The 20,449-nt window shown below is 54.3% G+C and overlaps 3 protein-coding genes across 5 annotated transcripts in view; 2 read left to right on the forward strand and 1 right to left on the reverse strand.

Annotated features, from left to right (window-relative positions):
- Window positions 1–9,591, forward strand: part of Pask (PAS domain containing serine/threonine kinase) — a 39,535-nt gene extending 29,944 nt beyond the window's left edge. The window contains 7 exon segments of the mRNA XM_047542648.1: window positions 407–532; window positions 625–759; window positions 2,771–2,970; window positions 6,463–6,596; window positions 8,208–8,354; window positions 9,135–9,179; window positions 9,182–9,591. Of these exon segments, the coding sequence (XP_047398604.1) occupies window positions 407–532; window positions 625–759; window positions 2,771–2,970; window positions 6,463–6,596; window positions 8,208–8,354; window positions 9,135–9,179; window positions 9,182–9,360 (966 nt within the window). The 3' untranslated portion in view covers window positions 9,361–9,591.
- A 1,085-nt stretch (window positions 9,592–10,676) lies between these two features.
- Window positions 10,677–15,394, forward strand: Mterf4 (mitochondrial transcription termination factor 4). Its single transcript, XM_047542671.1, has 4 exons — window positions 10,677–11,462; window positions 11,867–12,362; window positions 14,101–14,285; window positions 14,922–15,394. The coding sequence occupies exons 1-4, from the start codon at window positions 11,442–11,444 to the stop codon at window positions 15,243–15,245; spliced, it is 1,026 nt and encodes a 341-aa protein (XP_047398627.1). The 5' UTR covers window positions 10,677–11,441; the 3' UTR covers window positions 15,246–15,394.
- Window positions 15,395–15,634: 240 nt separating this feature from the next.
- Window positions 15,635–20,449, reverse strand: part of Sned1 (sushi, nidogen and EGF like domains 1) — a 67,908-nt gene continuing 63,093 nt past the window's right edge. For 2 of the 3 annotated variants that reach the window (XM_047542665.1, XM_047542656.1), the window contains 2 exons: window positions 20,409–20,446; window positions 15,635–20,174 (listed from right to left, as the gene is read on the reverse strand). In XM_047542665.1, the coding sequence (XP_047398621.1) occupies window positions 20,435–20,446 (12 nt within the window). In that variant the 3' untranslated portion in view covers window positions 15,635–20,174; window positions 20,409–20,434. Of the gene's footprint in view, window positions 20,175–20,408; window positions 20,447–20,449 lie in introns of those variants that run through there. The other variant, XR_007107558.1, reaches the window with a different exon arrangement.

The following is a 20,449-nucleotide window of genomic DNA, read 5'->3' on the forward strand; positions in this document are numbered from 1 at the left end:
ACACAGCACACTTGCCTCCATCTGCCTGGCTTGTGTGTCGAGGTGTATCTGAGGATGGAATTTTCCTCATTTTTTCTTCTTCCTCGACTTGCCATCTCATTCTCGCCAGGACACAGGACTCTGAGGAGTGAGGCTGCGTGGGGTGGTCTGCTGGCACCTGCCCAGCCTCCATGGCGTCTCTTCTCAGGCACCAGCCATGGGTGCTTCCTGGGTCCCCTGCAGGACAGGCAGGGATTTCCCAGCATCTGGTCAACTGCCGACCGCCTGCTTCCTCCTGCTGTGGGGCTTGGGGTTTGCTTGCGGGAGGAAAACACTGCTGCTCTGCTGCCATCAGGGGCTGGTAGTGGGCACCGTGTGGAACGGAACACAGAGGGCCATCCAGTCACATCCTCACTGTTCCCCACAGGTGGTGGTGAAGTTTATTAAGAAGGAGAAGGTTTTGGAAGACTGTTGGGTGGAGGATCCCAAACTTGGAAAAGTCACTCTGGAGATTGCAATTCTCTCCAGGGTGGAGCACGCCAATATCATCAAGGTGAGCAGCGCACCCTGGCGTGGCTCCTGTAGCATCTCTGTGACCTGTGGTCACGGGTTCTGGCAGAGCTTCATTTGGCTTTGCTTTCCTAGGTGCTGGATGTATTTGAAAACCAGGGCTTCTTCCAGCTGGTGATGGAGAAGCACGGCTCTGGGCTGGACCTCTTTGCTTTCATCGACCGTCACCCTGCCCTGGATGAGCCCCTGGCAAGCTACATCTTCCGACAGGTGAGCGGCACCAGGGCTGCCTGGGCTGCGTGGACACTGTTGTTGAATCTGTGGCTGGACTCGGTGCTCTCTGAGCTGGGCCTGGCCTTCAGCTTTGGGGTTTTCTGCAGTAAGAGGTATACTTTGAGAAGAGGATTTTGTGTTTGAAGTAGAGAGAGTGAGAGAAGAGGCCAGAGAGCAACCTGGAGTGATCAGAGAGGGGTGCTTAGTGACCAGGCTTCATTTAAATGTGTATAGTGTCCACGGAGATCAGATATTAACCAACTAGGCTGTCATGTAGTCTGAGCCTGGTGATTGAGCTCTGAAGTCCTATCTGTGCAGGCCATGAGACCTCAGGGAAGTCATACACTGGGAGTCACTGTGTCACCTGCAGGACAGGCTGTCAGTCCCAGAGTGTCCCAGGAGCACAGGGGAGTCACTGTGTCACCTACAGGACAGACTGTCAGTCCCAGAGTGTCCCAGGTAGCACATGCTCACATGGTAAGTGCCTGGGTTTCTGGCCAACAGAGATGAGATCTTGGTATCTTATTTTGCACAGTACCTTGCTCCTGTTTTGCATTGAACTGTGTGTCTGTCCCTGTCACTTGTCGTTTCGATGGATGGGGACTGATCTGCAGAGTGGCGGGAGGGCCGGGACTCCACTGCTGGGTGTTGAGAAGGGGTTGTTTCCCCCTGGCTGCTCCCATCTCCCTGGCGAGGCGGAAGCCGGCGCTTTGTTCACTCGTTTCTGGGGGTGACTGGAAGTTGCTGGGTGTCCACAGCTGCTTTCTGGGCACCTGCCTGTGGGCTTCAGGTGCCTGGCTTTGCCCTTCCCGTGCTGGGGTGCTGCTCGCTCGCCTAGCCAGTGCCAGGGCGTGCTCTGAGGCCTGTCCCCTGGAGCACTGGTGTGAGCTGGCTTGGGAGCCACCCTCCACAGTGGTGCTGCACAGCTGCTGATCTGGGGACTGATGACACAAATGACCATCGTGTTTCATATTTTTAAATTTTTGCAAAAGTTTCTGTGACCCTTTTAAATCATGTACATATATGCGTTATCACGTGTAACTATAGATCCACAGTTTGATGTAAACATGCTTTCGTACACAAATAGTGCCGATCACCAGCACATGGCCTCAGCTCCACATCCGTAAGGCCTGGCGTGTGAGGGGGGCTGGAACCTGTGAGCTACTCTCGAGTTCAGGAAGCAGCCTGTGCGGGCCCAGCAGAGAAGAGGCTGCAGGAAGGTTGGCTTCTCATCCCCGCTCGGCGCTAGTTAATAAGTCTCAATGAGACGTCCCGTGTTCTAATGAAAACACGGCCTCTGTCTCTTGACTGGGTGCTGACTGATCTGAATGTACAGTGTATGTATGCATGTCTATTTGTGTTCATGTCTACATGTGTGCACATGTGTACATGTAAACGTGTGTAGGTGTGCAGGTAGGTACTATTATGTACGTATATATGTATGTTTTTATTTATCAAATGTGAGCTACTTGACTTAGTGGCCCTGCCATAGCTTGCTTCTGATTCAGAGTTTGGAATGATTGACTGCCTCCTGAGATTGCTGAGTTGATTGGTCTGTTGTTGCATACGCTGTGATGCAGTCAGACATGCCAGGGGTCTTCCTAGGGTCCGTGGAATGGTGTCAGGTGCAGAGGGGCCATGGTGGGTCTCCGACTTGCATAGAGGAGCCTGTTCCCAGTGGAGCTACACATTGCAGATGGTCCAGGTTCTGCTCCCTGGGGAAGATGGTGGACGTGAAGAGCTGGGCAGGTGGCTTTCTCACCCTGTGAGCTGCTAGTGGGCACTTCCTGTTGCACACTAGCTGTGCCATTGCTGTGTGTTCTTGGTGTCTGTTTTCCTCTGGAGCTGGTTGTGGCTCCTCCCATTGGTGCCAAATCAGCTCTCCAGCCTCCAGCAGGATGCACTGGCAAACGTGTTTTGTTGGTGGTGTTTTTCTTGCTAGCATTTAATTTAAATGCATGTGTCACTTGAACTGCATTTTAAACAGTCCCCTCTGGCCTGATTCCAGTTGGTGTCAGCGGTGGGTTACCTGCGCTCAAAGGGCATTGTGCACCGGGACATCAAGGACGAGAACATTGTGATTGCGGAGGACTTCACCATCAAGCTGATAGACTTTGGGTCCGCCGCCTACTTGGAAAGGGGCAAGCTGTTTTACACCTTCTGCGGGACGATCGAGTACTGCGCCCCTGAGGTTCTCATGGGAAACCCGTATGTACCACACCTGCCTCCTTCATTCCGCTCCTGCCTTTTCCACTGGGCCTCACGAGTCGTATGACTGTAGGGGAAATGGTTTTGGTCTATACCTCCTTGTGACAGGGTGCTGAGTGATAAAGGGTCATGTTCCAGAGGGTAAGTGAGCAAACAGGTAAAGTGAGACTGGCCAGAGGGTTCGGGGCAGTGGACACGGGTTCATTCTACTGTTTTGGTCTTTCAATTTTTGTTTTTCTTGAGTTTGATAATGGAATATTAGGGAAATATAGAAAGTAAAGATGAGGGTCCCCCAAAATGGGACTTGCTGGGAACAGTGATGCACACCTGTAATCCCAGCAACTTGGGAGGCTGAGGTAGGGGAATCACAAGTTTGAGACCAGCCTCAGTAACATAGTGAGACCCCATCTCAGAATAAAATTTAATAAAGGATTGGGGGTATGACTCAGTAGTAGAGCACCCCTCGGTTCAATTCCCAGTACCACCAACAACAACAAAACCCTACAAAAATAAGAGTTAGGACTCTCTGTGTAAAGTGAAGACTCTTCCTGAGCTAGGTCCATCTCGATGACAGGAATAGTAATCTACTTCAGTAGAGTCTTGTTGGGCTGCCATATGAGAAATCAAGCAGTGGCAGGAGAAGCTCAAGGACTCATGGGGAAGGTGGACTCTGGGGGAGGCTCAGTCCCTGAGAGAGCCCTGCATCCAGACTGCTCAACTGCACTCGGCCTGGGGCCTGGCTGAGTCCTGCTGCTCCTGCCGGGACAGGAACTGGGCCCTGGGAGCAAGATGAGTCTGCGTCTCCTCAGGTCAGAGAGCCTGGAGCTGCAGGGCTGACCCTCGCAGTGGCCGGTCTGGAGCCTGTGAGCTGCAGGGCTGACCCTCACAGTGGCCTGGAGCCTGGAGCTGCAGGGCTGACCCTCGCAGTGGCCGGCCTGGCGTGGGTTCTGAGTGGAATCTGCCGACGGTTTCTCCTCTGTGCATGGTCCTTGCCATCTTTTGCTTGCACAGACGGAGTGTCTCCACATACAAAGTACATTATCAAGTCACGTTCAGACATGTTTGTATCAAGAGAAACGGCAGCTAGGTGCGCCTCTGGAGGAGTGGGTGACCATCCGTGTCTCCACCTGTGTGGTCCTGCGAGCAGCGTGTGGGGTCACCCAGGTGGACTTGTGTGGAGCTGGGCTTGGCCCTTGACCTGAGCTCAGAGCCTTGGATGGTAGCCGCCTCTGTGCCTCGTACTCCTCAGGCTCCCGCGAGACCCAGAGCAGATCCTTCTCAGGTCTTGATTCCAGAGCTGCAGGTGCAGGCTCCAGCTGCGCATGGCAGTCCCCAAGCTCAGCAGCCTCAGCCTGCTCTGGCCCTTTCCTGGGCCTGTCTGGCCCTGTGCGCAGTGACTGGATGTTCTGCCCACAGCAGTGTGGGCATCTCTTGGCCCTCCTGTGTGCTGAGAGCCTCTCCGTGAGTGTCGTCGGGGGTCGAGGAAGTGCCTGGGCTCTGGTTCAGGTTGAGGTGGTTACCCTGGCACCCGTGCGTGCTGGGGAGGTTGCCCGACCCCATGTTGGAGGGTAACTGCGTATCTATAGTCTGTGGCCAGGACAAGAGCTGCCTGGCTGGTCCTGCCCCCATGCCCAGGAGAGCAACTCCATGAGCGGCGTGGGCTCTGGGCTGGGCTGCGGCTCCCTGTTGCTCAGTGATCTCCTGCCAGACTGACCAGCTGCGGCCTGGTGGAGCCCCAGGCGTGCTCTCACTACTTCTGGAGCCCCATTCTGCCTTGCTCTTCTCATGCCCCTGCCTCCTGTTAGCTGTGCGGGTGACCGTTCTGCGCCTGGCCTCTGGGTCAACCCTAGCTGTGTCCCCTTGCCCATCCATCCTTGTCCGTCATCCCGAGAAGAGGCTGTCTGAGCTGCGGTTTTGACTCTTGGTCAGCAGCTTCTTCCTTCCTGGGCATGCTGTGGCCCTTGGCCATATCCAGTCTGACTTTTACAAGTTTTTTTTTATTATGGTGACACACATGACATGGAATTTGCCACCTCAGCCGTCTGAAGGCTGCACTTGGCAGCAGTGAGCACATTCCTGCTGTCCTGTACCCACTGCCTTCACCACCAGTCACCAGCACCCTGCGACCCTCTGCAGCGCCTGGCATCTGCCGTCCTGCCTTCTGTCTCTGTGGACCTGGTTCCCCTGGGGACTGGACCGCACATGAGCAGAACCCCGCAGGCATTGTCCTGCTGCGGGCTCCTCTCACTCAGCATCATGTCCTCAAGCTTCCCCATGTGGCAGCCAGGGCACAGTCTCCCTTTTGTGGGCACACAGTGGTACCTGCTGTAGGCAGGGCATTGTGTTTGCTGGCTGTTGGTGGACACTTGCTGCTACCACCTTTTGGCTACTCTGAACAGTGCTGCTGTAAACATGGGTGTGCAAGTAGCTCCTTCCACTTGCTTTGTAAATAAAGTTTTATTAGAATACAGCCATGGGCACTTGCTTATGCATCCTCTGTGGCTGCTCTTATGCCATCAGAGTAGAGGTGAGTAGCTGGAGCAGAGACCACTTGCCCGCAAGCCTAGAACATGTATCATTTGGCCTTCATAGAACACGTTGGCCAGTCCCAGTTCTACTCTTCCCAAAATTCTTGAGATCTCTGTCATGAAATGATGCAAAAAAACTGTCTGCTTTGATTGTGCTACCCTGGCTCCTACAGCTGCCTCTGTCTTTTGCCTCTGTGGCTGGCCTCTGCTGCCCTCTCTGTATTTCTGCCTCCTGATGGCCCAGGCTCCTGTGTCCCTGGATACCGAGGTTCTGTCTTGGGCCGCTCTTGTGCTGTGGCTGCTCGGGGTCCGTGTCTGATGGTGGCTCTGGTGGGTCTGCTGCTTCCCAGCTGGCGCCTGGTCCAGACTGCTCTGAGCTCCATGCCCCAACACTCAGGGCCCTGGGCAGCGTGGAACAGTGCAGGGCAGTGCAGGCCTGCTTGGCAGCTGCCCCACCTCACCAAGCCCCAAGCTCTCTGATGTGGAACGAGGACAACATTCCTCTAGTCAGGCTGCTGGAGGGTTGGGGTTAAATCACCTGGAGGGCCTGGTATGGTTGGCAGTGTGGATGAGGGTATGTGATAATAGGAAATGACAGTGCCCTGTCCTCTCCCCAGTCCTCCTCTTCCACTTGGGCCAGATCCTGTCCAGCTGTCCACTGCCTGCTCTGTCCACTTGTCCTGTGTTCCTCACTGCTCTGAGCCTGACCTTGTACATCCCTCTCCTGTCCTCACGTGGTCTTTCTACAAAGCACACCACTCTGTTCTGACACCCCTAGTGAGGCCCTCCTGACCTCCCCACCTCCTCCAGGAGGCTCTCCCCAAGACCTGTGGTCCCAAGTGCAGAGGCTCCGAGGACGCCAGTCCCCTGGAAGCAGCAGGTGGTAGCAGAGGCCCAGCACTCCCTGTGGGAAGGCCGGGCAAGCTGGACCACAAAGCCCTGAGAGGCTCTCTCCTTCCTACAGCTATAGAGGGCCGGAGCTGGAGATGTGGTCTCTGGGGGTCACGCTGTACACACTGATCTTCGAGGAGAATCCCTTCTGTGAAGTGGAGGAGACCATGGAAGCAGCCATACACCCCCCACGCCCTGTGTCCCAGGGTGAGCATGAGCCACAGGTGGTGAAGAGATGTCACTGTCCTGAGACCCCAAGAGTTCTCATTTCTGTCTCCTCTCATACCAGTGATCTCGTTTACCTTTTTTTATTTCCTGTGCTTTGATCTGAACATAAGAATAATTTGAGCTGGGCATGGTGGCACACCTGGCTGAGGCAGGATCCCAAGTTGCCCCAGCCTGGGCAACTTTGTGAGACTGTGTGTTGAAATAAAAAAACAAAGCAGCCTGGGATGTAGCTCTGGTGGAGCACACGCCTAGCACACCAAGACCGCAGGCCCAGTCCCCAGTGCTGCACTCACACACAGTGAATGATTCGAATATGACTTAGAAACCTCTGGATGATTTAGTTTTCATGAGTATCTCCTGGCAGACTTCACAGTCGGATCCTTTCTGGGTAGCACCTGGAAGATCAAGCACGTCTGTCAGAAACTGAGGGCCACTGTGGGTGTGGGGAAGGACTAGACCCACAGCTCACACCCGGCCTCCCCACCTGGGAGCAGGGGCTCAGCAACTCAGGCTGCATGGTGGTCTGCATCTGGGGTGAGGACCAGGGTGGTGAGACAGATGTGGAGTCCGTGGCTAGAAAGGCTTCCCAGCCTGGAGTGGGTGGCTCAGGAGCCCACACCAGGAGGGCCCCAGGAACTGGCCAGGTGTTGGACACCAGGTTCCTAGTCCCTTTCTGTTGGAATCTGTGAGACAGCAAGCGTCCTCATGCCCAACATCTGCACCTGGGTTCTTTTCGGTTAGAAACTGCTGTCTAGGTCAGCTCCGGCTGTGGGACAGCACTGCAGATGGGACCCTTGAACAACAGACGTTCCTTACAGTTTTGGGAGCTGGAAATCCGAGGACAGGGTGCCCAGGTTCTGTTCTTGACGAGAGCTCTTCCTGGCTTGTAGGTGACACCTTGCCGTCCTCTGTGGAGAGGAGCCTAGTCCTGTCCCCCCTTCCAGGGTCACTCACCCTCTCCCTCATGGCCTCATCAACCCTAACAGCCCCTTAGGTGGTGGTCCCTTCCCTGATGTCACACTGGGGCTAGGGCTTCAGCGTGCACAGTTTTGGGGACACAACCCAGCTAGGGGATCCTAAAGAGCATCTTTAGAACTGTGCTGAGGTCACAGCTCTGGTGTGCTGCTCCAGCCAGGTAGGTTGTCCTGCACGCTCCCGAGGTTCACAGGGTGGGTTCCCCTGGGACAGTGAGGCACCCACGCTGTTGGAGGAAATGGAACCCAAATCTAGACCCACAGCTGCAGCTTCTCAGAGCCCATGCTGCTTCCCATGGCGGGTCTGAGGTGCCCCTGCTGGCTGCCTCTCCCCCAGCCTGTTCTGCTTGCCCTGAGTGCTTGGGCATGGCCGAGCCCAACAGCAGGCCAGCTGGGGAGCTCTGGGCCTCTGGGTCTGAGTGAGTTGGGTCTCAAGCTCCAGGTGTTCGTTTCAGAGGTGTCTGTCTCCCCGTGAGGCCTCCCTGGGCATGCCAGGCCCAGCCTGAGCCCAGGCCGCCTCTTGCCTCCTGCCCGTCGGGGCAGGGCACCCACATCCATGGGTCTGAAATGTGCTCTGCTTGACCCCAGCCTGGACCCCCGTTTCTTATGTCCCCAGCACTCATGAGTCTCGTGTCGGGGCTGCTGCAGCCTGCCCCTGAGCAGCGTACCACTCTGGAGAAGCTGGTGACAGACCCATGGGTGACACAGCCTGTGGCGCTGGCTGCCTATACCTGGGAAGAGGTGTGTCGACTGAGCCAGCCAGGTGAGAGCGCTTGCCACCCTCCCTCCCTCCCTGTAGCCTTGCTTGGCCTGGGGAGGCTCCCCCTCCATGCTGTCCTGGACATATATGTCAGGTCCTGCAGCTGGCCTGTGAGACAGGACTGGATTATGCCAGAGGCCACTGGATGTCCCCAGGGTTCAGGGCTTGGCTGTGGCCCTGAGGGAGAGCAAGTGCCAGGGGAGTCCTTGGAAGGAGCAGTGGGTGCCAGGGGCTTGAGCAGTGCAGCTGGTGGTGGCTGCACCCTGGGGGCCCTGGTGAGGGCCCGTCTCGAGATGAGGCTCTGGCACAAGCCAGGACCACTGCTCAGAGCAGGTGGACCAAGTTGGCACTGATGGCTCTAGGCTTGGGGTTCCCTAGCACCTAGCATGGGCTGTACTTCAGAACACTGTGAGTGGGGTTTCTGAAGTCCCCCTCCCACTCCTTTGTTCCCTGAACTTGCAGTGAGAAACAGTATTTCAGAATTTTCTGTTGCCAGGCATGGTGGCGCATGCCTGTAATCCCAGTGACTTGGGAGGCTGAGGCAGGAGGATGGTAAGTTCAAAACCAGCCTCAGCACCTTAGCAAGACCCCCAAAAACTTATCAAGACTCTGTCTCTACATAAAATAGTCCAAAAAAAAAAAAAAAAGGGCTGAGGATGTGGCTTGGTTTTTAAGTGTCCCTGGTTTTTAAGTGTCCCTGGATTCAGTCCCCAGTACCCCTACCCCCAAAAAATAAAATCTCCGGTTGTTAGCACGGGACATAGAATCTTCTCCTCCCATCAGAGAGCAGCCTCCTGACCACTGCAAGTTTGGAGCGGGGCAGCAGGAGCTGAGTGAAGCACCTCGGGCTCGGGGGCTCTGCAGCCTTCCTGCCCCCGGGGAGGCCCCAGTGGCCAGTGCTGCTTGTGTCCTGAGGCCCCCTCCCGCCAGTTGGCTGAACACACACTTCCTGCTGCTTTTCTTCACTCAGTTTGGAGAATCGTTCGGATTTCAGGTCCCATCTACTTAAAGAAAGTGAATTCTCAAGAATTGGGCCCAATTTACCTTCTGAAAACTCATGTGCAGCTTTGACCAGGGCCACACAGAAGCTGGTGCGCCTGTTCCTAGGGTTATGAAGTAGACTTGGATTCGTATTCAATTACTTTATTAAAGGCCTTTTAGTTTGTGAGCTTATAAAAGGAAGAGTGTTTTAATTATTTTGTGTGTTTGTGTGTATAAATATATATATTTTTTGTTCTGACTTGGTATGTGCTCATCTGATATTGATGTGTGCAGTCTGTAGAATTGGTTAGCAAGTGACCAGATTATTTCATTAATCTATTTCCTTGAACATTTTCCAATTAAAGCCACTTGGGTGAATAAATGGTCACCCTGACTGGTACTTAAAACTCTTCCACCATACCTGGTATGAGAAGCATTTGGCTTGTTTTTCTGCTTATGCCTGCTGGCTGCAGCTGGAGAGGAGTCTGGTGGCTGTCAGTCTGGGGGACTGCTGCACAGGCTGCTGGAGACAGCCCTGGGCTCTCAGAAGCCTGGGAAGGGTGTCGTGTTCTCAGACACATCCTTTCTTCAAGCACTGCTCAGCAGGGCCAGGTCTGCCAGCTGCCTGGACTCTCAAGGAGATTGCTGTCAACCCAGGGTAGCCTGCCAGCACTCCCCAGATGTCCTACAGCTGGCCCAGCCCCACCTCTGTGTCTTTGTGAGTCTCCAGGTCCAGCTACCAGAAGTTAGTGACATTTTTTGCTCCAGATTTAAAATGAGATTTCTGATAATCTAAGTACTGTTTTCAAGAATGAAACAAATGTTTTCCCTTGTGTTTATGATGGTAATAAAGCACAAGATATTACAGAATGCCTTTTTACACAAAAAAGCAATTAAAGCTCACCTGGCTAAATGGCAGTAGCCGTCTGAGGCTTTGCAGGTGGTCTTTGTAGAAAGAACCTGGAGAGAGGAGTTCTTAGGCTGCAGCTGCTGATTGTTCCTCTGCATGTTTCAAGTATAGTTCAAGAAAGCAAAGTTTCACAAAATGCTGAAGATGCTGCCCATTTTTCACGGTAGCCCCTGCAGCCAGCCATCACTGTAGAGTGCTGATGTGCTCAGGCTCTTTGATTCCTCCCTGGGGTTTGGGGGGCGCTCATAGGATTTCCTTTGGCTTTGGTTGTAAAAGCATTATCAATTTATTTTGGGGGGTTAACAGCCGAGCATTTCAAGAAAATTAGATTGACAAAAAAAAAAAAAAAAAAAAAAAAAAGACAAAAGCAACCAGTTCTTTTTTTTTCCTTTTGGTGTTGGGGATGAACCCAGGGCTTCGCGCTTGCAAGGCAAGCACTCTACCAACTGAGCTATATCCCCAGCCCACAACCAGTTCTTTAATTTTTCACAGCCTTCCTCTTCTGTCAAAAAATAACTTAAACACTTGAGCACCAGCTAGATGTCTGGCACAAACAGGTATGCACGCAAGAATCAAATCCTTTTTGTCACTTGAGAAAACAAATGAGAGCACAGCTGAGAAAGCACATCTTTTTATTCCTCATCAAATGCTGAATTTGTCCCCCTCCCTGTGGACTGGGAACAACTCCTGCTGAGAATGAAGACTGAGGGCTGCATTCGACCTGACCGGCATCAAAGAGGCTGAAAAGGGAAACTGCCCCCGCTGCGGCCCAACACAGGCCAGCTCCGCCTAGGCGGGCACCTCCCGCCGCGGCCTCACTCCCCTGCCTCTTCTCCTTTCGAAGTCCTGCCCCCTCCAGGGATTTCGACGGTGGGACTTCTGGAGCAGGACATGTCTGTCTTCAAGGCTCTGCAGGCGCCCCGGCTCCCGCCGCCCTGGCTCGGAACCCTTCTGGAGTAGCGAGACCTGTGGCTCCGCCTGCGCCCGGTGGCGCTTCCGGCGTTCCGCCGCTTGGCCGTGGGGTTCACGCCGCCGTGGCCGAGCGTTCCTGCGTGCCTGCCAGGCGCTCCTCCACGGAGCCCGGGCCGGAAGGCGCGCGCCCCGCGCTGGCGCTGCGGAGCGCGGCGGGGACGGACCGCGGGCCGGAAGTGAGGGAGCCCGAGGGCCGCGCTTCCGGCGCTGCGCACCGCCCTGGCGCGATGGCTGCGCTCGGCCGACAGGTGAGGGCTCGGCGGCTCCGCGGGCGACACCGGGCAAGCCTTGGGACCCGGCGACGGGCCTCACGCGGAGGCGCCGGCCTGCGCCGAAGAGCTAACCGGCATACGTAGGCTCGCGGGCCGGCTCGTGGGAGGAGTTTGGGGGCCCGTCTGCGGACCGGCGCTTTCAGGCAGACGCGCCCGGCGCCTTCGGAGCGGCTTTCCCCACTCCCTCCCGGCCCCCGCGGTCGCAGCGCCAGGCCCACGGCGTCGCCCGCGCCGCACTCCACTGTGCGCCTGCAGAGCTCGGCCCTCGGTGGGACTGGGGCTTGGCAGACTGCAGCCAAGGCACCGCCTTCCCTGGCTCAGAAAGCCTGTGGCTTCCTTCTACTGGGGCACTGATTCCCCTTTGGTCCTTTGCCTTACAGGTCCTTGACTGGCAACTCCCCATCCGCCTCGCCTGGGCCTGTCTGGCCAGGCGGACTTCTCATCCTCCGGAACAGAGGAGGACGACTGCTTTGTTGCGGAAACTGACTGCCGCCTCTGGTGGGGCGAGCCTTGAGGAGGCCTTCTCTGTTGGGCCCAGAAACTGTGCGCAGGAACCACGGCGCAGGACAAGGCCTGCTCAGTGCCTCCCTGAGAAGCAGAGCACGCCTGTGGATAGTGGGTCGTTGGAGCTGGAAAAGGTCATCAGTTCCCTCCTGGACATGGGTTTCACTGATGCCCACCTTACGGATCTGCTCCGGATACTGCCAGGTGCCAGCCCTCAACAGTGGCTGGACATCGTTTCAGAATTGATGCTACTGGGTCTGAATCCTGAGCCTGCGTGTGTGGTCTTAAAGAAGAGTCCCCAGTTACTGAAACTGCCAGTCACACAAATGAAGAAGCGCTCCAGGTACCTGCGAAAGCTTGGCCTCGAGGAAGGTACAGGATGCAGATTTTATGTGTATGGGAGAGTCAGAATTGGGGAAGGAGTGGCCTAAGGTGACATGGCTTAGGAAGGTTTCTGAGGAGAGGTCAGTGTCCTAGAGGAGAATGTGTCTGAGGCCTCTGCAGGAGGAATGTGGGGAGATTAGGGGAGGAAGTGAGAACCCCAGGCCATGGCAGGCCCTGTGTGGCATGTTCACCTAGGATCTCTAGCTTCTAGGACAGTGGTGGCACATCTGCGTTCAGTAGGTCATTGTTGCTGTGTGGGGTGTGAGTGCATTTGGATGTGAAAGCCAACTTGATGTGGTCTTTGCTTCATGTGTTGTAGGGCTGGAGACACTCTTTGGAGTCCCTTACAAAGACTAAGATTGCTATGAAACCTGAGAGATGCTTCAGGTTCCTGGGAAGCTGGTGCAGTGGCCTCCTCTAGCTGTCCTGCTCCTCCCACAGAGTTCACACCTCAGAGACCCTTGAAGTTCCTTGGGTCACTTTAAGAACCTTCTGCAGAAGGAGGGTGTTGCCTGTCTCCGAGGACCCCCAGCCACTTTGACTGGAGGTGTTCCACTGATTTCTTTTCACTGTGGGCTCTTCCTACTAATTTTTTTTTGTAATTGAACAGAAAGATTTTGGGCCCATTATTGGTTAGGATGTATATGGGCTTCTTTGTCTAGAAGATAAACAAAAAGGTAGTCTTGTGTAATTCTCTTAAAGATGATCTCTTAAAGGGTAATGTTAAATCCTAAATTTAACATGGTATGTGCTATGGTTATTAATTAGCAACCCAGCATAGCTGTAAGAGATGAAGATAAAGCCTGAACTCTCAAATCCATTCCTCACAACTTTTAGTGAAACAATCATTAACTCAGCCATTTGGGAAATTGAAATTTTTAAAATAAGTGACTTTCAGTTTATGGTTATTAACTCTTGCCCAGTGTTTCCTGCAAAGACCATGTGCCCCAGTTTGCCTCGGATAGTCCCAATTTATACCAGCCACCCCCCCACCCCCACCCCCCCATCCTGGCTATCGAACCCAGGGCTGCTCTACCACTGAACCACATCCTCAGCTCTTTTTTTTTGAGACAGGACCTCACTAAGTTGCTGAGGCTAGTGCAGAACTTACCATCCTTTTGCCTCAGCCTCATGAGTTGCTGGGATGACAGGTGCCACTGTCCCGCTGTACAAGTCATCTTAATGCAATTACTGTCAAGGACTTTTTCACTCACAGGTGACCTGGTTTGGATAGAACTCATGATCACCCTGGTGGTCAGGGCATCTGTTTGTGGTTGTGTGTTGGGAACATTTTTCTCGTGTTCTTAACATCTTTGTTATTGTTAAGGAAGCCTTTTTCATTGAAGTCCAACTCCCACATCTTGAGAGTGCTGGTGGACAGTGATTCACTGATGGTTCTATTAAGAGGGAAACCCTGGTCTGCAGCCCTGCCCTAGGGAATCCACTTTCCCTTTTCGCTGTCCTGTCTTCCTGGTGAAGCTGTGTAAAATTCTTTTCTAGGTGAGGAGGGCAAGAAGAGACCTAGAACATGAAACTGGCACCTTCAGATAGGAAGCCAGAAAAAGGCGGGCAGGTGGGGTGGGCTGGTGAGTCTGGAACAGGAACTCACACTCTGTGGGGAGGACCCTCCTTTTTCTCATGCCGGCCTCCGTCAAGGGTGCTAGTAGCTAGTCCTTGGGTTCTGGTATACCCTGAAGTTATCTGCTGTCCTTTTCATGTACTTCAGGGAAACTGAGGCGGGTGCTCCACCACTGCCCTGAGGTCTTCACCATGCATCAGCGGGACATTGATGACATTGTCAGGCTGCTCAAGGAGAAGTGCCTTTTCACAACTCAGCAGGTCACTGAGATTCTGCACAGATGTCCCAGTGTTCTTCGGGAGGACCCCAGGGAGTTGGAATTCAAATTCCAGGTGAGCACAGCTGATAGTAGCCAGCAGGAAAGGCAGGAAGGGAAAGGGCTTCAGGTGAAGTGAGCTCAGCTCTGTGCACAGGGAGCTCTGGATGAATGAGATGCAGGGCTTCCATACCTCCCTTGGCCACGAGAACATGGCTCTGGTTCTCTCATCCCCCACTCCAGATCAGACCTGCTCTATGCCTGCCATAGTGATGACCAACCAGGACTCCATTCTTGGTATCTGAAATAGCTGTGAAATAGCTAAGACTGTCCTCTCCTTAGAACCTATTTTGCATGTTGATTTTGAAAACATAATTGTGTTAATTGGCCTATTTTTGAGTAACAGTTATGACAACTGGGTCAAATTCCTGGGTGCTTTGAGTGTTGCCTGTTCTTTTCATACTCGTGGTCCTCCATTTCTGTAGCTTCCTCCTGTGTCTATAAAGAACAGTCTTGATCTCCCCACCTCACTTTCTGCTATACTTTTCTCAGTATTTGAATTTGAAAATGCTTTGAAAACTATCAGTTTCACACAAACATCAGTATCGTAATGAGTATTTTGTTGTTATTAATCAGGCAGTTCTTTTTTAATGCTTTGGAGTGGGGCTTTAGAGCCTGTATGTGGAGTCCTCACTGAGTGTGTGTCTCCCAGTATGCGTACTTCAGGATGGGAGTCAAGCACCTGGACATAGTGAGGACCGACTTCCTTCAGTACTCAGTGAACAAGATCAAGCAGAGGCACATCTACCTGGAGCGCCTAGGACGGTACCAAACCCCTGACAAGAAGGGGCAGACACAAGTCACTAACCCTTTGCTTAAGGACATTCTCAGAGTGTCAGAAGCTGAGTTTTTGTCCAAAACAGCCTGTTCTTCTGCTGAAGAGTTTGAGGTTTTTAAAAAGCTCTTGGCTCGGGAGGAGGAGGAGGAGGAGGAAGAAGAAGAGGAGCCTGAGAGCGCATCTGAGGACAAGGACTAGCAGTGGTGAGGAAGGATGGGGTGAAAGGGCCTGGGCATTTTGGGGGACTGCCACGCACGTTTCCCAGGTCTTCAGGAGCTTCACTTGGACTTTCTCAAGCATTTTCATTCTAACAGGTCTTTTAATGAAAAAGTCATTGTGAACCACCCAAGATGTGGGCAGGTCAGACCAAACAGGATGCTTTGGTGTTGTCTGTTGTCAGGTTTTGTGGGCATCCTAAATAAAAGGCAACTTTTGAAATCCAGGGAACTCATTACTTCCAAATTTGATCTGCTTTTTCCTGTCTTAAAATGCCCGTGCTAATTCTGTGACAGTGTGGAGGAGGGGCCTTCTGGCTAAAGAGTCCCTTTGTCTTTCCTGTGCTGATCAAGATAAAATCAGGGCTGTAGTACATCATAGCACTTTATTTTATGAAAAACAAGTAGCAGATCTCCATTAAAAACACTCTTTTTAATCCAGAACATCTTGTTGCTTCCCGGTTGCATTCAGTGTACAGCAGAGTGAAAGGCGGTGAGTGGGGTGTGTGCTGTGGCTGCATGTGGCTCCTTGGCCACCAGAGCAGCAGCACTTCTCTCTCAAGAGCCAGCCCTTCCGGCTCAGTCATGCTGGCTTTCCTGCTAGCTCCTGGCTGGCGGTCACTCCAGGCCTGATGTCTCTGGCCCGTCTCAGGTGCTGCCAGAGTGCCATCCTAAAGAAGGCCGGCTCTGGAGGGGCTTGGGAGCAGGCTTGCACGGTCATCCCCCACTGTGTGATGACAGGTCCCGGGGACCAGGGGAGAAGAGCACAGGCCCAGGTCTGCTCGTGGGTTTGCTCCAGGGGGCTCCTCAGATGCCCAAGGTGTGGACATCACCCTGGGGAGCTCAGGTGTGAGGAGCAGTGTGATGTGCTGGCAGTGGGGGTGGGCGGACTCAGGTCGAAGCCTGGCTTTGGCGGTGGGAGTGCTCAGAGGGGCCCAGAGGACTGGTGCCTCCCAGGTTTCCTGTTGCCTTTCCTCAGGGGGAATGCATGGGATTGGTGCCACAGAGGGCACCTCAGCTCTGTCTGGTGGCATTTTAATAGTCATGTGACACTCCTGATGCTTGGCCTCGTCTTCTCACGCATGTGAGAATCCTGCAAGGCCGCAGTGCACAGCTGGGGTGACCTTGACCCGTAGGACATCTGGCAGTCTTGGGAGACATTCTGGCTGCCATGGCCCTGGGGTGGGAAGCTCCTGGGGTCTGTGGGCAGAGGCCAAGGGGGCTGCGGAACACCCAGTGTTGTACAGGGCGACCCACAGGTGGTCAGCCAAGGCTCACAAACCATGCTGAAGCCTGGCCAGGCAGAATAGCATGGCCGCATGTGACAACTGCAGAGGGGAATGACGCTCAAGGTGCCTTTCTGCCTGAGAGAGGGATCTTGGTAGTCTAAGCTGTTTTGTTGTGGGCACTCAGTGCCGAGGCGTGGAGGCTCCTTGCCTTCCACTCACCCTGGAGCTGGACTACAAAGAAAAACAGTAGCTACTAGTGGAGGAGTTCCTGCTAAGGAGGGTGTGGGGTCTGGTTAGCTGGCCCTGGCCTGCTGGGGTCTCCACAGGGCACAGGTGCACAGGCAGTGGGAAGGGGCTGTTTGTGGCCATGGGTCAAAGGGAAATGCAAGCGTTCACTGCCTGCTTCACTTTGTGTTATCTAGTGACTGTCACTTTTGGGCCCCCATCAGCACTGAGTAGAACCCTAAGCCTAAGTGTGATCTGATAGGCAACTTGTCCCAAGTGTTGACTGGCAACCGGTGAACTCAGCAACTCAGGGTTTCTCCTCCTCCTGGTTCCAGGAGGCTTTTTGGTTGGACTTGAAGTGTTTCCAAGGAAGATGTTAGTCTTAAGGACGTTTTAGGAAAGCATCGGCTGCTCACCTGGATGTCTCAGTGGACTGTAAGCCCTCACTTTGGGACATTCTTTTACCAGACATTCTGTTTGTGTAGCTTCAGGATGGGTTGACTCCGTGACAGCACGGCACCCTGCTTGCTCTCGTTGAAACAAAGGCTTCCAAGCTAACACAGGAACAGGTCATTGGCTGGCTGGTGGCTAGGGCCTCGGTCATTAGTGTGGTGGAGAAAGCCTCATCTCCTTTTGTGGGGTGTCCCTGGTCTTTCCATTTGCTGGTGACGTGGTGTGTCACGTGGAGGGACCGTGACGAGTGCTGGGGCTGCAGGAAGTCGGCCACACACATCTGTGGACTGGCCTCTGTTGGCCCTGGTCTGAGGCCCTCTACGCTTAGACTCTGCAGGGCACTGTAGGAGTTTCTCGACATTACTGTTTCTCCTTTCTGGAAATGACAAATCATACAAGGTACAGACAAGCACACACCATTTTAGTCAAATCTAAAATCTCTTCGGAGACGTCTCTGTGACAGGAGGAGGCGCCTCTGGCAAGCTGTGACTGCACTCCATCTCTGGCTGTCCTCTGCTGTCCTCTGCTGAGAGGGCCTGGCTGCTCTGCTGTTGACACACTCAGGGAGAAGACAGCTGTGCGGGGCCATGCTGGGACACTCTGGGTAATGACGTGAGGTATGGGGTGTCCTCCAGGAAGCCCCTGGTCTGTCTGCGCCTGGCGTGGACTGAAAGGAGCCCTGGGTGTCGTCTCCTCCGGCTTGCCCAGGGTGTCCCTCCGTTACCTTCAGACTGGTGAGAAGACCTTACTGCTTCATGGTAATGTGCCTTGGCTTTCTGAGAAAGGTTTGGGTAGTTTTTTTCTGTGAAATTGATCTAGGGGTCTTTGGTGCCTTGGTGGTGATTTGTCACCCAGGGGCTGGCTTCCATTACGTGAGACCAAAGCCTGGGTGACCTCACAGACCAGAGGTCCACCCTGTGACTGGTGGGCCATCTTGGCCTCCAGCTGTTCTTGTAAGTGGAGCTTCCCTGGAGCACAGCCAGACTCACCTAGCTGCACCTCCTTGGCTGTGCTGCAGTGGCAGAGCTGAGTTGTGGCCACAGAGCCTTCTGGTCTGCAAGCCAGAAGTGCTCACTGCCCTACCCAGCTCTCGACCTCTGGGTTGAAGCCTGGGACCGCCCACGCTCCATTTTGGTAGCGATCCACATTTCCACTCCAAACACACCGCCCATGTGGCAGCACAAATGACGTGCAGCAGGCAGGGGCTCACCTTGTCCCTCCTTCCCCACTGCCCGCCTTTGTTGTGGGAGCCTGTCCTCCTGGTTTGGAGACTTTGCCACCCTGGTATCTGAGGGCTGGTTTCTGAGCACTGCAGGAGTGATGCGACAGCTGGGCGAGCCCAGAAGCATGGAGGCACAGTCTGCAGCAACTCCTGGGGGCTGGTGTGTGGGCAGGCCTGGCCATCTGTTCTCTAGAGGCCTGAGGACAGAGATCGCAGAGGGAACTGACTCATCTAGGGCCTTGTCTCTGTATCCTTTTCAGTCCAGTTTTTAGTACTCATCTTCCTGGGTTTTGGAAACTCTTGAGGTGGGTGGAGTGCAGTGAGCATATCCTGAGTCCTTTGAAGGACAAGCAGAGCCAGACATGAGAAGAGCAAGGGGCCTGCCCTCCTCTCTGCCCACAGAGCCCCAGACTGGCTGAGGTGCAGGCAGGACCTGGGCACCACTCTGGGAACCTGGGGTCAGCACCGTGGCTCTTAGGCTTGAATCAGCAGTAGCTGCCCCTCTACCCGCCCGGCTGAGTGCTGACGCCGAGCCTTTCCTCCAAGGCTGCTCTGTGTTGAGGTGAGTTCCATGCTGTTCCTGGGTGGTGTCCGAGTGCGAGTGGTGTGCTCCTGTTTCCTACTCGTGTCTCCCCCTCGTTTCAAGAACAGTTGTGTTCCACAGCTGGCGATCCATAATCAGCTAGGGGTTTCTCACTTGTTTCTACAGAAATGGGTTTGCTGGGTGAATTTCTAAAAGATGCATCATATTTCAGGAGACTTACTGCCACGTAGATATTTCACACATTTCTGGGTTCTTGGCCTTACCAGGACTGAACTGTGTGTAAGGCTAGGACTGGTTTGCCTGTGCATCCTTAGAGGCTGAGTCAGCAGGGAACCCAGTGCTGTCAGCTGCCTTTACGGAGGCATCCCACCTCAGGGACCCTGATGGCTGTGTGCTCTCGTGAGGCCACAGAGAGCTTGCCCTCCACTCCCCGTGTAAGCCCACACGGAATACTCCTTTGTTTCTTTGACATTTGTTTCCTCAGCCATAGAAGAAAAGGCCCCCAAAATGGCCCATGACCATGGAGCCTCCCTCTCCCCCAGTGCCAGGAAGATAGGTCTGCAGGCTCTTCTAGAGGCGGAACAGTGAGCTGCTCTGGGCTGCCAGTCTTCCAATCCCCGCGACAGTGTGCGACTGAGGACGGGCTGCAGACAGGTTTCATGGTGGGCCCAGGATTCTCCGCACTGTTGTGGGGAGTGGACAGGTTTCATGGTGGGCCCGGGATTCTCCACACTGTTGTCGGGAGCGGACAGGTTTCATGGTGGGCCCGGGATTCTCCGTACTGTTGTGGGGAGCGGACAGGTTTCATGGTGGGCCCGGGATTCTCCGCACTGTTGTGGGGAGCGGACAGGTTTCATGGTGGGCCCGGGATTCTCCACACTGTTGTGGGGAGCATTGGTGCTCTTCAAGAGCCAGCAGAGTTTGAGTGCAGGAAGGCAGGGGTGGGATGGGGGTTTGTTTGCCAAAAGAGTCTGGGAAATGCTGGAGTGAACAAAGGTGGAATTTCTTTCATTTCAGAGTACATGATGCTTAGATTCCAGTGTCTCATGTGGCCATCCTGTGGGAGACCATCTTCAGGACTTTCCACATGTTTCTTGACTGAGGCCTCCATTTTAACTGCTAGTGGAACACCATTCACAGGGTCCAGGGGTATCCCCAGAATTCCTCAGCATCTCAGGCCCTCCTCCACTCTGCCCTGCCCTCCAGGTGCCAGGTGGTCTTCCAGCTTTCTGCATTTCCCTTGAGAGGAGGTAGGAAATGCCCTCAGGCCAGAGCCCCACTTCCACCTGGAGACAGTGTGGGTCTGTGGCTAGGCCACATTGCGTCTGCCAGGAGGCCTGAGGCAGGGAGTTGGGAAGCCACTTGGCAGTAACCTGCTGGAGCAGGGCCTTAGGAGGGGCAGCACTCTCAGGTCGGGACTGGGCAGGGCTGCCCCTCCGCCTCCCACCAGCTCTGGGGCACAGGGACGCGTACCTTAGTGCTTCCTCAGTGTTTGACTGTTACTTTGTTTCCTG

The sequence above is a fragment of the Sciurus carolinensis genome, chromosome 3, assembly GCF_902686445.1.
Source record: "Sciurus carolinensis chromosome 3, mSciCar1.2, whole genome shotgun sequence".
NCBI lineage: Eukaryota > Metazoa > Chordata > Mammalia > Rodentia > Sciuridae > Sciurus > Sciurus carolinensis.